Below are 15,147 nucleotides of genomic sequence, written 5' to 3'. Positions count from 1 at the left end.
TCATAACTTAATTCATTCGTTAAACAATTACTGACAGTCTAATATGTGTCGGACTGTAAAGTCCTCTGAGGATGAAATGCTATGGAAATAATAAATTGACAATGCAAATATCATTATTATTCGCCTTTCGAGATACAGCTCAAATGGCAATCAATATTCAGTTGGTTATTCCCTTCTCTGTGCTTCTATACCTTGTACAAATTTGTCAATGCTTGTGTGCCTGTCTACTGAGTCCTCTGAAAAGGCAGAGACCCGTTGGCTTTCCTTTTTTTTTTTGTATTCCACAAAGCCTTGTACATGCTACAGATCAAACAGGTGGTCAATAAATGTTAGTCGAAATGAAGGATTTAATAGTGCTGCACCATTTAGCATTCGATTAAGATAGTACCTGTCCAAACACTAGATTTCTTCCTTAAAAATAGTAACTGTAACTTATTTTCTTATTCTAAAACTTGTATTATCAAGAGTTGATGAATTTTATTTATTCAAATTATATTTCAAGGTGGTTTATCAAGATGGTCTATCAGGCTAATATACAGCAGAGTTCAAACTTGGAAAAGAAAGGAAACCCATATAGTCTCTAAAAGTTTTTTTTTTTTTTTTTATGTCCTATGAACTTATACTGAATTTAGATGAACGCGACTAGCACCCCTTCCACTCCCACTGCTTGTGACAGCGTTACCTGATCTTTCCCTTCCCTTTTCCCACCCTTTCGCCCTCCGGAAAGAGCTTCAAGAACTTCGCAGTCTTCCTCCGCCCCTTTGCGGAAAGAGCCGAAGGCTGAGTAGGGCGCCGAAGCGGAGTCGCGTCGAGTTCGGGGTCTTCCGGACACACTCGGACTGCGCTCGGAAGAGGAGGGCGCCTCTGACTTCAGCGCTTCGCCCCCGCGCTGTGCCCTCTGTCGGTGGCGTGGGGCAGCGGTAGCAGCCGTGGCGGCAGGAGGCGGTAGCCGCGTCGACGTCGACCAAGACTGGAGCGACGTTTAAAGAAGCAGCAGAATCGCCCGGGAGTCCGGCTTCTTGTTGTTGGAGGACTCCCACCCGTCCGCGGCCCGAGGAGGAGAGGCGGCGGCGCCAGGAAGCAGGTGAGGACCCGGTCCCAATCTGGGAGGGGGCGAAGGAGCGCGCCTGCCTCCTTGGTCCCTGGGCCGCGCCTGCGTTTGCGTTCGCCTCACTTGAACCAGGAAGCGGCGGAGTCTGAGGCTCCGCTCCTCCGGCTTTCTTTGTGTGGGCCAGGGAGCGAAGGAGGGGAAGAACCCGGAGGGCCGCGGCGCGGTCCTTTTCGCCGTCAGGGACTGAAGGGCTGCCGGTGCCCTGGGTAGGCCCCGGGGCGTGGGGACCCCACTACAGAAACCCACTTGGCTTTACCTCGCCCCGCTGCCTTCCTTTTGGGGCCTCCTTTTCTCCGCCTACCCCCTACTTTGATTTGGAGCTTTCCTGCCTGGCCCATCCTCCCCTTCCGTCCCCTTCCCGGGGCATAACAATGCCGCCCGCTTCGCCTCGCCCCCCCACCCCAACACCGCACCCTACTGTTCGCCACCTTCTACTTTCCCCGGCACCCCTATTCCTCCCTCCCTCGCTTCGCCGTCTGTACCTACGTCTCTCTGTATTTGCAAGAAGCTGGGTTCCCACGTGAAATGGGGTTAAAAACCCTCGGTTGCAGCTGGCAGGGTGCAAATGGAGAAGAGGGAGGCGGAGGAAGGGAGATGGGGGTTCAGCTGCTGCAGGGAGCCGCGTGTCGGTTTCACTCCCTCGCGGATGGCTTTTCTCTTTTCCACCTTCACCAACCCCGCTGAACCTGCCCTCGGTCAAGGATTTGTCACACAATGATGTGGAATGGCTTTTCTTCAGTCAGGTTGCAAATCTTGGGGGAGGAAGGGTGCAGACCAACTTGTGTTGACCTGGGCCCACCCTGATGGGCAGGAGGGGGCCACAAATCAAATGAAACCCAGTCCCAGTGTCACCTAGACACGTACATTTGACGCATTCCCATCCTGGGAAAATCTGTTTGCAAACGACACAAATCGTGGGACTGTATTCAGACAACCTGTCTCTCCGCTTAAAAGTGACTTCTGTCGAAATCCCCATATTTTGGAATCTCTGGTTGTTGGCACGTTGTCCAAAGGTCACCCTTTCTGATGAATGCCTTTGGTAACCTAGAATTCCTTGTTACAGTTAACCATGCAACACCTAGCAGATGATGTTTTATATCCTTGATTTTTAAGCTTTTTGTCTATTTTTTTGTTCTTAAGCTATGATTTTAAAAAATTTGTTTGAGATGTTCTGCCTTTCATGTGTGTTAACTGTGACAGTGATACTCTTGGGTAACTTCAAAGGGAAAGAATATTAACAATAAAAATGTCTTTACTAAAGGCATTTATCAAGTGATGGCTAATATATAATATCTCCGTGTGTGTGTGTGTGTGTGTGTGTGTGTAGATAGATAGATAAATAGGCATTGGGAATTTTTTTTACAGCTTTGGCATTGTTACTGGAGATATCTTCTGTGAAGTACAAGAAAAGGTGCTTTGGAGGTGGTACACAGCAGTGTGATTTAATGGCATGCCCCACACTCTAGAGTCTCCTCTGAGCCAATAAGTTTTTTGCTAACTCATTTGACAAGAAAAAAGTTTTCATACCAGTACACAATTTTTTTGGAGTACTGGGAATTGGACCCAGGAACAATCTACCACTGAGCCACATCACCAACCCTTTATTTATTTATTTATTTATTTATTATTTTCAGAGGTCTTGCTGAGTTGCTGAGGGTCTTGTTAAATTACTAAGGCTGGCCTTCAACTTACCATCCTCCTGCCTCAGCATCCTGAGTCACTGGGATTATATGTGTACCACTGTGCCTGGCCAGTGAACATAAATTCTTTTTTTTTTTTCTTCACAGTACAGGGCCTTGTGCATGCTAGGAAAGCACTCTACCACTGAGCCACACCCCCAGCCTGTTTCCTTTTATTTTATTTTGAGACAGGGTCTTGCTAAGTTGCCCAGACTGGCCTTGAACTTGCAATCCCTCCTACCTCAGCCTCTTGAGTAGCTGGGATTACAGGTGTTTGCCATTGTGCCTGACCAGTGCACACAATTAACCAACAAAGTGAAATATTTCAGCTTTTCATACAAATAAGCATTAAAAATTGATATGCTTTCCTTTTACATTTTGTTTTTTTCACCATAGCATTTGTTAATGGTCTTAACTTAGCACTGTTTTTAACATTCCACTTCTGGAGACTGTAAAGGTAGAGAGGTGAGGGAGATTGACAAGGAGATGAAAAAAGAGGAAGGGACAAAAAAGTATTTAATATTTCATCAAGATGAGGCACCCCAATTTAAGAACAAAAAAATAATTGAAAGTTGTGAGATAATAATTGTCAGCATTCGCATGTGTCCTTGGTTGCAGAGAGGAACTTTTTAATATAATCTTAAAAACAGTTAAAATTTAGGAATAGTATCTATTTCAGACTCAGTATTGAACATTGACATTTAAATCATTCATTTACAGATGAAATAATTATTATGCATTTATGGTGAAGATTTTCCTTAAAACAATTTTAAGAGAGCCAAATTAACTCTTGCCAGGTATGGTGGCACACACCTGTAATCCCAGCACTTGCAAGGCTGAGGCAGGATCATACGTTCTAGGTGAGCCTCCATGACTTAGTGAAACTGTCTCGAAATTTAATTAAAAAGGGAGCTGGGAGCTGGGGATGTGTGTTGCCCAGTGGTAGAGAGCCTGTGGCTTCAATCCCCAGTACTCTTAACAAACAAAAAAGAAAAGAAAACAAAAACCCCTCTTAGCTCTTCTTGAGGAGGAAACACCAAATTGGGACTAAGTAAATGAATTCTAATCTTTAAAAAACATTTAGTGGAGATGCCTGAATCAGATTCGAAGAAAGGTGACTATGGAGATTACTGTTCCAGTCTGTGTAGCAACTTAAAGCTTGCTTGACTCTTCAGGAGGAAGTCATGAGATTTGATACATGGTCCAAAAGCCAGTCTGTATGAACAATTTATGAAAAAGCCAAAAAGTTATGCCAAACTTCAATTAAAACTTGAATAAACTATTAATGATTCTGTGGCTTAAATACTGACTGATAAAAGTACTTTTGTTTTTTCTCCTTAATCTTCCCATCCCCTCCCCCCTCCCTTTCTCTTATAGGCATGGAGAGTAGAAAACTGATTTCTGCTACAGACATTCAGTACTCTGGCAGTCTGCTGAACTCCTTGAATGAGCAACGAGGCCATGGACTCTTTTGTGATGTTACTGTTATTGTGGAAGACCGAAAATTCCGGGCCCACAGGAATATTCTTTCAGCTTCTAGTACATACTTCCATCAGCTCTTCTCAGTTGCTGGGCAAGTTGTTGAACTGAGCTTTATAAGAGCAGAGATCTTTGCAGAAATCCTCAATTATATCTATAGTTCTAAAATTGTCCGAGTTAGAGCAGATTTACTTGATGAGTTAATTAAATCAGGGCAGTTATTAGGAGTGAAATTTATAGCAGAGCTTGGTGTCCCACTATCACAGGTTAAAAGCATCTCAGGTACACCTCAGGATGGTAATGCTGAAACCTTGCCTCCTGATTCTAGTGACAAAAACCTTGTAATACAAAAATCAAAAGATGAAACCCAAGATAATGGGGCGACTATAATGCCTATTATAACAGAGTCATTTTCGTTATCTGCTGAAGATTATGAAATGAAAAAGATCATTGTTACTGATTCAGATGATGATGATGATGATGATGTCATTTTCTGCTCTGAGATTTTGCCTGCAAAGGAGACTTTGCCAAGTAACAATGCAGTGACACAGGTCCAGCCTAACCCAGGCCCTGTTGCTATTTCAGATGTTGCACCTTGTGCTAGCAATAACTCTCCCCCTTTAACAAATATCACACCTACTCAGAAACTTCCTATTCCTGTGAATCAGGCAACTCTGAGCCAGACACAAGGAAGTGAAAAGTTGCTGGTATCTTCGGCTCCAACACATCTGACTCCCAACATTATTTTGTTAAATCAGGCACCACTTACTACACCACCAAATGTCAGTTCTTCACTTCCAAATCATATGTCTTCTTCAATCAATTTACTTATGCAGAATCAGCAGACACCAAATAGTGCTGTTTTAACAGAAAACAAAGCCAGTGAAGAGGAGGAGGAGGAAATTATAGATGATGATGATGACACTATTAGCTCCAGTCCAGACTCGGCAGTCAGTAATACATCTTTGGTCCCACAGGCTGATACCTCCCAAAATACCACTTTTGATGGATCATTGATACAGAAGATGCAGATTCCTACACTTCTGCAAGAACCACTTTCCAATTCTTTAAAAATTTCAGATATAATTACTAGAAACACTAATGATCCAGGTTTAGGATCAAAACACCTAATGGAGGGTCAGAAGATCATTACTTTAGACACAGCTACTGAAATTGAAGGCTTGTCGACTGGTTGCAAGGTTTATGCAAATATTGGTGAAGATACTTATGACATAGTGATCCCTGTCAAAGATGACCCTGACGAAGGGGAGGCCAGACTTGAGAATGAGATACCAAAAACGTCTGGCAATGAGTCAGCAAGCAAACGTATGAAAGTAAAACATGATGATCACTATGAGTTAATAGTAGATGGAAGGGTCTATTATATCTGCATTGTATGCAAAAGGTCATATGTCTGTCTGACAAGCTTGCGGAGACATTTTAACATTCATTCTTGGGAGAAGAAGTATCCATGCCGTTACTGCGAGAAGGTATTTCCTCTCGCAGAATATCGCACAAAGCATGAAATTCATCACACAGGGGAGCGAAGGTATCAATGTTTGGCATGTGGCAAATCTTTCATCAACTATCAGTTTATGTCTTCACATATAAAGTCAGTTCATAGTCAAGATCCTTCTGGGGACTCGAAGCTTTACCGTTTACATCCATGCAAATCTTTACAGATCAGACAATATGCATACCTTTCTGATAGGTCAAGCACTGTGCCTGTAATGAAGGATGATGGTATTGGGTATAAGGTTGATGCTGGAAAGGAACCTCCAGTAGGGACCACATCTACTCAGAACAAGCCAATGACCTGGGAAGATATCTTTATTCAGCAGGAAAATGATTCAATTTTTAAACAGAATGTAACAGATGGTAGTACCGAGTTTGAATTTATAATACCAGAATCTTACTGAACTCCTTTGAAATATCAGGAAGTTTTGGTTTGGATTAAGGGGCAGGGCTTTCAGAAGACCTGTAAAACCAATTAAGGTGAAAACAAGTTAATCTGATCTGCCATATCATCTGAAAGTAGTCTAGTTGGATTATTGTTGATGGTTTTTAGAAGCAATTTTTTCTTAAAGTTTGAGTAGAGGTTGAGAAGTTCCCCCTCCCAGTATGTTTATATAGTTAGCTTTCAGCTCACTTAAAAGAGGCAAAAATAAAAAAGCTCGGAGAGATAGTTTTCTGACTAGAATTTGAAGCAGTCTGAATGTTTTTTGAAAATAACTGGAGTTACTAGCTACCCTAGTACATCATACAACTTTCCCCTTCCATGTTAGCACTTTACTGCTGAATTCTCAGTTTTCTTAACATTGAGACTATAAATGTGTGTTGTCTTGTATATGACATAAAAAAGCTTCTGAAATTGTGGTCTAGAATATTTCAGAATAAGTCTCCACTTGATTGTGTATTCTGCTAGTCCAAATGGATAGCAACCTCCTGCCTCCCCTCATGAAAATAGCCATGCAGAGAAGTCTTGTATGAAGATTGAGTTAGTTTTAGTTAATTAGAATTAATCCTTGCCTTTATTGCCATAGTGTGTAAAAGATTTTGGTGGCTAGGCCACTCTCTACCTTTGCAATGTGATCTGTGTAGGCAAAAAACTAGTGGAAAAACAAATCTTCATAATGCAGACAGGAGATGAAAAGTTCTGTCGCACTTATTTTTAATTCTCTGCTCTTACATGATAAGAAAGAGAATGGAATCAAGTGGAGATTTCCTTTTTGTTTGATATGGTTAAAAATATTCCCATGAAATGTTAGAAATTTTGAATCTGAAATCCACCAAATGAATCTTTATACATAACCTAATTATGTATAAATCTTTGTAAATGATAGATTTCATAGATGAGACTCGTATTTTGGGCGGAGGCTATTGGCATATATTTTTAAATATTCATATTTCTTAGATCCTCTATAGGAAGTTTTCATTTGGAATAGCTGAAGCTGTGATCTAGTATTTTTCTTTCGGTAAGATCTTTTACTTTTTTACCCCTTCTAAAGTAAGTTCCATTCCATCTGCAAATTACCACAACATGGCAATTGGAAACTACATATGGAATGGTATATAGGCTTGTCAATTCCCATTTATCTTGACAACAATAAATACCAGCTTTCTTCCTTTTAAAATGACATATTTAAATAGTTAGAAAATAAAGTTAAAACTTAAGCGCTAGTACTAAAAGGAAGTGGGTTGGCACAAATATATAGTCTAGCATTTATAACAGAATTAACTTGTTGAACTGTAAATGGGTTTTTGCAAAGGAAAAAAATAATAGATAACTGAAAAAGATTGTTGTGCATAGTTATTAGTCATTCATAACCTTGCTTAAGTATTTCTTAGTTCAACATAGATATTTTCTTTCTCACCACGTATTTTTAAAAATAGTCTATTTCTTGACTTTGAACTTAAAGCTTTAATCACAACTTCTCACATATACATCATTCAGTGTATCTTAAGTTGGTAGCTGAGGGTACTGGGCATCAAGATTTGCAATAATACAAGGAAAAGGAAAAATAATCCTTTGTTTACCAAGGGGTGGAGTGATGTGCATTTGTCTGTTTTCTGAGTCTAGCCCTTCAAACCATTTTATCAACTAAACCTTAGAAAATTTGAAATCATAACTTAAGACTCTGATCTCTGAAATCACAATATCTGTTTCCTTTCTGTGTAGATAATGATAACATTATTCTCTGACTATAAAATGTTCTCAGTGGAAATTTGTTTGCATTTCATTAATGTTATTTCAGCAGTTAATAATGACTTCTGCCATTGTAAATGATACTGATGCCAGCAGAGCTTCCAGATCTTTCAGACTCAACTGTAGATAAATTAGTTTGTCATAATAAAACTTGGTAATTTCTGCAAGCCTATTGCGACAAACCAGGAATTAATTCTATAATTGAAAACTTATCAATTCTGCATAATATTGGCATAATTATTTGCTGCTGCTGTGCTAATTCTGAATATGAAAATTTAAAAATCTGTGCCTACTAAAGGTATCTTCTGGAGTTTGTTGGGAGGAGGAAAACTGGAAAATTAAATTGCAATTTTGCCAGAAGACTCTTACTTGCATGTGTCTCAGGGTCTTCAGTTTTTCTAGAAGTTTCCATATTCAAAGTTCAAGAGTTCATGTGGAATACTCCTTTTGGACAAAAACTCTTCACTCCCAGTCTTTACTGTATTGGAAATTTGTAGCAAGCTGCTGTTTAAAACTTACCATGGGGTTTTTCTATTTCATACTTAGCTTTATGGCCATTGAACTTCCTTTATTCTTTCAGGTGGGCTTCAAATTTGCTCTAAAGTGAAATTACTTGTAAATATTCTGGACAGTAACTATTTGAAGTAGTAAATTTGTTACTCAAAATGTTCAGACTAAACAGAGGTTTTAAAATGCTATAATAGTCTTGCGGGATTAAACAATATTTTAATTGATTATTACCATTTGGGTGGTAATGATCCCCCATCTACAACCACTATGAGGGAATAATGCCACATTTTTCAACTGTACTAAGAAGATAAAACAAATGGTAAACATTGATCAAGGTATTTTGTATTGTCAAGGCATGCATATTCTAAAGAATTAAGTGCTAATTCAACAGCACTGGCTTCCTCACCTCTGTCAATCATAATGAAACCTTGTTCATTTCCCCTAATACTGTAATGTTCCTACTTGTACAATCTTCCCTATCATGACTTTAAGTTCTACTTTTCATTAACCATTACCTGATATTAGTTCATAGAGCTTCTTATGGCAAAATAAAATGTTTTAATTCTAACTTTTGAGTGCATTTCTTATAAATTATATTTCAGAAATTATATAGGAGTTTATATTCTATTGTTTTCAGTTTTTGTAGCAGGGGAGTGGAGCTGTGTTTCTGATGACAGCATGGCAAAATATCCCATTAGATTTTTCTTTTTGTTACCAGGGATTGAACCCAGAGGGGCTTAAACACTGAATCAGCCCTCATATATATATATATATATATATATATATATATATATATACACACATATATATATATTTTTTTTTTTTTTAATTTTGAGACAGTGTCTCACTGAGTTGCTTAGGGCCTCCCTAAGTTGATGAGGCTGGCTTTGAACTCATGATCCTGCCTCAGGCTCCCGAGTTGCTGGGATTACAAGTGTGTGCCACCACTCCCAGCCCCATTAGATTTTATGTATTGGTTAATCATGTCATTGTTTCTTGACCTATAATAGTCAAAATGAGTCACTTGAGAGCATCTGCTAAACTTTCGTAGATACCGTAAGGACACCTGTAAGTGGATAAGGAGAAGGATAGTTTTATTAATTTGAATCATCACAAAAGCAGTCTGGGTTTCCAACATGGCAGTGATACAGATTTTAAGCAACATCCAGTTTATACAGGTTCTGGATTAATATTTAATGTTTCATGCCCCGTTCAATACTTTAAAGCAGAATTAGGAATAAAGCAGTAAATATTACAAAATGCAGTCAGGGTACATATTGGAAATACAAATTCCTTCATTACAGCAAATGTTTTGCAAAAGAGTAAAGCAGCAAATATTTTTCTAAGGTAACATGCACTTTATATAATTCAATGTAATAAAAAAGAAGCTGCTGAAATTAAGTGTTACAAAATCTATACTGTTTCAAGTTATTTTGTAAAGTAAGAAAAATACATAGAAATGAGTCATAGAATCTTAACACTTTAAGAAATGTAGGATATACTGTGTAATGGTGCCTTTAAAAATATACACATTCACTAAAGCAAAAGGTAAAGTGTAAATGGCAAAAAATTCATTTGAGTATTACAAGTTGATGTTTGTGTAGTAAGTCAATTGGTTACTAGTCCCTTTTTGAAATCCAATAGAACTTTAATATGCTCAGAACTGTAAAAAATAATAGTGATTTTGTATAACGCATACAGATTATAGATTTTCAGATTTGAAATCTGGATAAGACATTCATGATGCTGAAAGTTAAACGATATTTTGCAAACATTTACTGTGAACAATGAGTGCACTAGTTGTGCCTTGATGATTCTTGATGATTGGGTGTCTACAAGGTAGATGGGAGCACCAGCATTTGTCTGCTACCTTTAATCCATCAAGTCGGGAGGTAGCAAAATTGGCTGGAAAATTTTCCAGTATGTGTTTCGTGTTTGCAGAACTGTCTAATTAGGTACCCTCATGTAGCCCCTGTATTTTTACATTATACAAGTGTAGGATTAACAATCTTTCTTTAAACCAATCAATTCTCGGGTTAACATAAGATCCTAATGAAAGTGTTCATTCTGAAGTGAAGGCATGGGTGCCAAAGTGTCTTAAACTCATCAGGTTGATGGTTTAAAGCTATGTATAATTAAAAGAACTGTACAAATACCACAATGTGCCAGATGGATTTTAAATCTACCGTAACACTTAAGAATTTGTCAAGTTGGCTACATTTGAGGTTTTGCAGACTTAAAGCGGCATTGTAACACTTTCATAATCTTGAATGCTGTCATGACTGGTCTCAACGGAAAAAGGACCCATAAGAGCAGTGGCATTAAAATACAGATGATTCTTTTAGGGTGGGGTGCAGGATACGTGCGGTTTGCTGGGGTTGAAGCACAATATTTGAAGATTAAATAGTCACAAAGATTAGTTAACAATTCATATCGCGACCCAACCTAATCTAGCATTTTTAAACTCTGAATTTCAACTGTAAGATTTGTATCTCCTGTAGCAAATGCATTTTGCAATGATGCAACATGTAGTAGAACCACAGTCTCCTAAATTATCAGATGCATTACTGAGATCTACTTAAAACAGCTTACATGTTGCTCTGTATTTCAGTGCTTCCAGATCAATCCTGTTTCCCACTACTCGAGATGAGGGAATATTGCACTTTTCCCTTTAGGAGGTACCAATAACAAGCTGAGCTGAATGATCACAACAGCCACTTTTACAATACAGAGAAGAAAGGAGTAAGATATGGGCAGCTTTTTTCAACATCCAGATGAGCAAACAAAATCTGAGCTAGAACTCTCTGTATTGGAACTACCGTGTGGCCCCATCAGCTGGGAAATTTTCCTTAAGGACTGTGACATTAGTAATAGGGAAAGATAGGGCCTATAAGCTGGGCGCTTCAACCAAGGTGCTAGGGTGGCAATCTGCCAAGAGCCTGAGGACAACACTCCTTTACATAAAGTGAAACAGATGGCAACCATGCTTTTGCTGAATACAGAGGTGGAGCATAGGGTAATGCAGGTCCAAACACGACAAGCTTCTTGCTGGGTTGGCTCCCCAGCCTTGCTTAAAAGTGTGAGCTGCTCTTCTTGGGAGTTCAGCTCAGCCACCCCTGCTCTGCATTGATAACAAATATGCTTCATCCCTATCTCTCCCTAGCTTGGCAGGCCATTGCAAAACTTTATGTGTAAGAGTCACACTTTAAATTTTGTACCCTACACACTTCCACTAAAGCAGAAATACAAAAGCCACAAAAATCTCAATAGCCAGCAGGCATTCATCTTTAGGGACTGTAAGGTGGTGGCTTTTCAAAAGGTGGATAGTAGGGTGGAGAGTAACGGGGTGGTGCACTCGAGGACCACATGTAGCTGGGCGATGGAGAAGCAGACTGGGGCTCATCAGAGAGTCCAGAGGGAGGGGAGGATGGAAAGACACTGGAATGCTGTGTAACAAAAAGAAAACATCAGCTTAGGCGGTGAGTTTGCAATTCCCCAAATTGTCATTACTACTTAAAAATGAATATGGGGGCTGGGGTTGCGGCTCAGTTGTAGAGTGCTTGCCTGGCACGTGCGAGGCACTGGGTTCGATTCTCGGCACCATGTATAAATAAGTAAAGTGAAGGTCCATCGATAACTAAAAAATATTTTTAAAAAATGAATATGGGCCAGATTTGTTTCAGAGAGCTTCTAAACCTTACAAAGTTAACAAGGAATGTGAAACAGGTGGTCCCATGTTCGCTTAGTCATTCAGGCTGTGAGCCTCACATGATCCTCTTCTCCTTACCCTTGAACTGTGCATCTAGTCGGTCCCTGGATCCTGTTGCTTCTAATGTGTTGTCTCTGGAATACGCCTCTCCCTTTACTGCCTCTATAACCCAGGCCATCAATAAGTCTCACTTGAACTGTGGCAATTACATCTCAACTAGTCTTAAAAATGGTATTTGGGGACTTAAGAACATTTAAGTTATTGGTTCCTGGGAAAGTTTTCACTCCAAGAATATATCACAGAGAAGTAGTACAGTGGTCAGGAGCCCATCTCACGTAAAAACAAACAAAAACAAGGCCAGAGAAATTAAATGACTTTCTTGGATCTGGAATCTTCTGACACTGAGTCCATCGTTTCCACTCCATCTGAACTACCACTGCATCACCTCCAAGTTCAGGGTAGGTTGGAAAGCAAAGAGTAAAAAAGGCATGGTGCTGAGAATACCAATGGTAAGGAGAAGCAGGTTGCAGAGACCGAGGATTCAATTTTACTTTGTGCTGTCTATCTTTGGGAAAGGAGCAGATCCAAATTCCAAAACTATCCAGTGCACTGGCAGGTTAAGAGTCATTTCCCCCTCTCTTTCCCTGGCCCACGTCCACCCTTAATCCTAATGCTCTTTGTGCTCGAGGGGAGTTGACTTGTTTTGCTCAGTGCCATATCTCCCAGAGTTCAGAACAGTGCTTGGCAAGTAGTAGGTGCTCAATAAGTCCTGAATGAGTGAATGAATATATCTTCATGTGTATATAAGAGCTTGGTGTGCCTTTTAAAAATAAAATCTATTTTGAAAGAATACTGCCACAGCCTGTGGGTACTGTTTTCTTGTTCCAGTGGTGGAACAAGACTGGAGTGAGGTCTGAAAACTGGAGGGAAGTTTTAGGCTCTCAGGAAGAGCAAACATAAATTGACAAACAGGATGGAAGAACTGCAGATATTATGTTGTGCCTTAGCTCTAGGAGGAGCTGGTATACATATATAGGTATATACCTATATATGTATATCTCCTACATATGTATATGTACATACATATATATGTGTATATATATTTGGTGTGTATATATATATATATATATGTGTGTGTGTATTTTTTTCTAGGTACCAGGGGTTGAACCTAGGGGCACTTAAACACTGAGCCACATCCCCAGCCCTTTTCTTTTCTTTTTCTTTTTCTTTTGGGTTCTACAGTATTTTCAGACAGCATCTTTCTAGGTTGCTTACAACCTCACTAAGTTGCCGAGGCTGGCTTCAAACCTATGATCCTCCTGCCTCAGCCTCCAGAGCCACTGGAATTATGGGTGTGCACTACTATGCCTGGCTGGTACATATTTTTAAAAGCCACTTATACCAAATTTTCTGAAGAGTTTAAATGCTATTGGGAGGTGTGAAGAGGTCACTGTGACTTTATACTGCTAACCAGAATTTGAGTAGATCATGTCATTTTTCCAGGCCTATAGCAATCTAAAGTCCACCTTGACATGAGGTTTCTGGAGCCTGTGACTTGCTGCCTAATTCTCTGTATACCCAATCCTGACCTCTGCATTCCTGGGAATGAGGTATTCAGGTTTCTGGGTCTTAATTAAGTCACTGAAATGTCTGTCCCTTAACACATAATGTTAGGATTGAGAAGAGACTGCAGCTGCCATCCTCCTTGTCCTCCTCTACTCCATTCATTATTTCACTGAGGGAAGGAATGACAGAGTCAGAACCTGGAGAGCCTTTAAAGGCAAAACAATTTAAGGCATTGGACTCATGATAAGCCAGATGCCTTCCTAAAACCTGAGAGGGGGAGGGGGCGGGGTAGGAAAGGTAGTGGACTGAGGCAGACATCATTACCCTATGTACATGTATGATTACACAAATGATGTGACTCTACATTGTGCACAACCGTAGAAACGAAATGATGTACCCCATTTGTTACAATGAATCTAAATGCAGTCTGTAAAAAATAAATGAATAATTTTTAAAAACTCAGTCTTTTTCCTCCCTCCAAAAAAATACCCTTTGTTAAAACATCAGTACAGGGATATGTTCACAGAAATGCATCATTAGGCAATTTCATCATGTGCAAGCATCAGAGTCTATCTGTACAAACTAAGATGGCTACAATGACACTAGGTGATATAATCTTATGGGACCAATGCTGTATTTGCATTCTGTCATTGCTGAAACATGGAGTACATGACTATATAGCAATTTCTTCATTTTCCACTCTGCATTTCCCCAAAGTCTCTCTTTCTCTTTCTTTCCTCAATTAAGAACTCTCTCCTCTTAACCAGAAAGGAAAGCAACCCCCACCCCGGGGGCCAAGAAACTGTGTCCAGGCACGTGGCACTCTGCCCTTCTAAATCCCTCTACAGGGATGGGGAGAGGCAATAGGCCAGTTTAAGGTGTTCCCAACCACAGAAGGGAGGAGCAAGTTTCCTGCAGTAGAGCTAAAGGCAGTTCTGTCCTGAGAGGCATTAAAAGGCTTCTGTGGGCAGCAGCTGCCATGGGTGGCAGTTGAACACTTTGATAATAAAAGGGGGTGGTACAACAGCCCTTGGGTTTTCACTTCTCAGTTTCATGGTTGGGTAGTATTATGGGGGAAAGGAGGGGAGGTGATTCTCACTTCCCTTTGAAGATAAAATTGGGAGTCTTAAGGATAAAATTGAAGGGTTCCTGGCAAAGCTAGGTAGCTAACTGGCTGTAGTCCACACACCCTTGGGGCTTGGTGGGGGGGTGGAGGACCACAGTGCCAGTGAGTGGTTTCCTAGCAACAGGCAAGCACCTTGGGAAAGAGCTGGCTTTATTGCAGCTAGGGAGCTGGCCTGGCGTTTTGGTTCCTGCCTGATAGTCTGACGTTAGAGCTTTGAATCCTCACACACCATGAAGCATGAGGAGCATCTAAGCAGCCTAC

The 15,147-nt window shown here is 40.2% G+C and overlaps 2 protein-coding genes across 5 annotated transcripts in view; one reads left to right on the top strand and one right to left on the bottom strand.

Annotated features, from left to right (window-relative positions):
* The first annotated feature begins 730 nt into the window (after window positions 1-730).
* Window positions 731-9,053, top strand: ZBTB33 (zinc finger and BTB domain containing 33). Of its 2 annotated transcripts, none has more exons than XM_079123374.1 (2): window positions 731-1,084; window positions 4,168-9,053. In XM_079123374.1, exon 2 carries the CDS (start codon window positions 4,170-4,172, stop codon window positions 6,186-6,188), a length of 2,019 nt encoding a protein of 672 aa, XP_078979500.1. In that variant the 5' UTR covers window positions 731-1,084; window positions 4,168-4,169; the 3' UTR covers window positions 6,189-9,053. The 2 variants fall into 2 exon arrangements, with proteins under 2 accessions (XP_078979500.1, XP_078979501.1); XM_079123375.1 differs by lacking the exon at window positions 731-1,084 and adding an exon at window positions 1,100-1,317.
* A 503-nt stretch (window positions 9,054-9,556) lies between these two features.
* Window positions 9,557-15,147, bottom strand: part of TMEM255A (transmembrane protein 255A) — a 59,937-nt gene continuing 54,346 nt past the window's right edge. For all 3 annotated transcript variants that reach the window (XM_079123426.1, XM_079123427.1, XM_079123428.1), the window contains one exon: window positions 9,557-11,931. In XM_079123426.1, the coding sequence (XP_078979552.1) occupies window positions 11,773-11,931 (159 nt within the window). In that variant the 3' untranslated portion in view covers window positions 9,557-11,772. The remainder of the gene's footprint in view (window positions 11,932-15,147) is intronic.

This window comes from Sciurus vulgaris, assembly GCF_902686455.1.
Source record: "Sciurus vulgaris genome assembly, chromosome: X".
Taxonomy (NCBI): domain Eukaryota; kingdom Metazoa; phylum Chordata; class Mammalia; order Rodentia; family Sciuridae; genus Sciurus; species Sciurus vulgaris.
Note: the sequence above shows the minus strand (reverse complement) of the source record. Positions and strands in the feature narration are given on the sequence as shown.

What these genes read in the sequence shown, in the direction of transcription:
- ZBTB33 (XM_079123374.1), top strand. Translation starts at nt 4,170, where the DNA reads ATGGAGAGTAGAAAACTGATTTCTGCTACAGACATTCAGTACTCTGGC.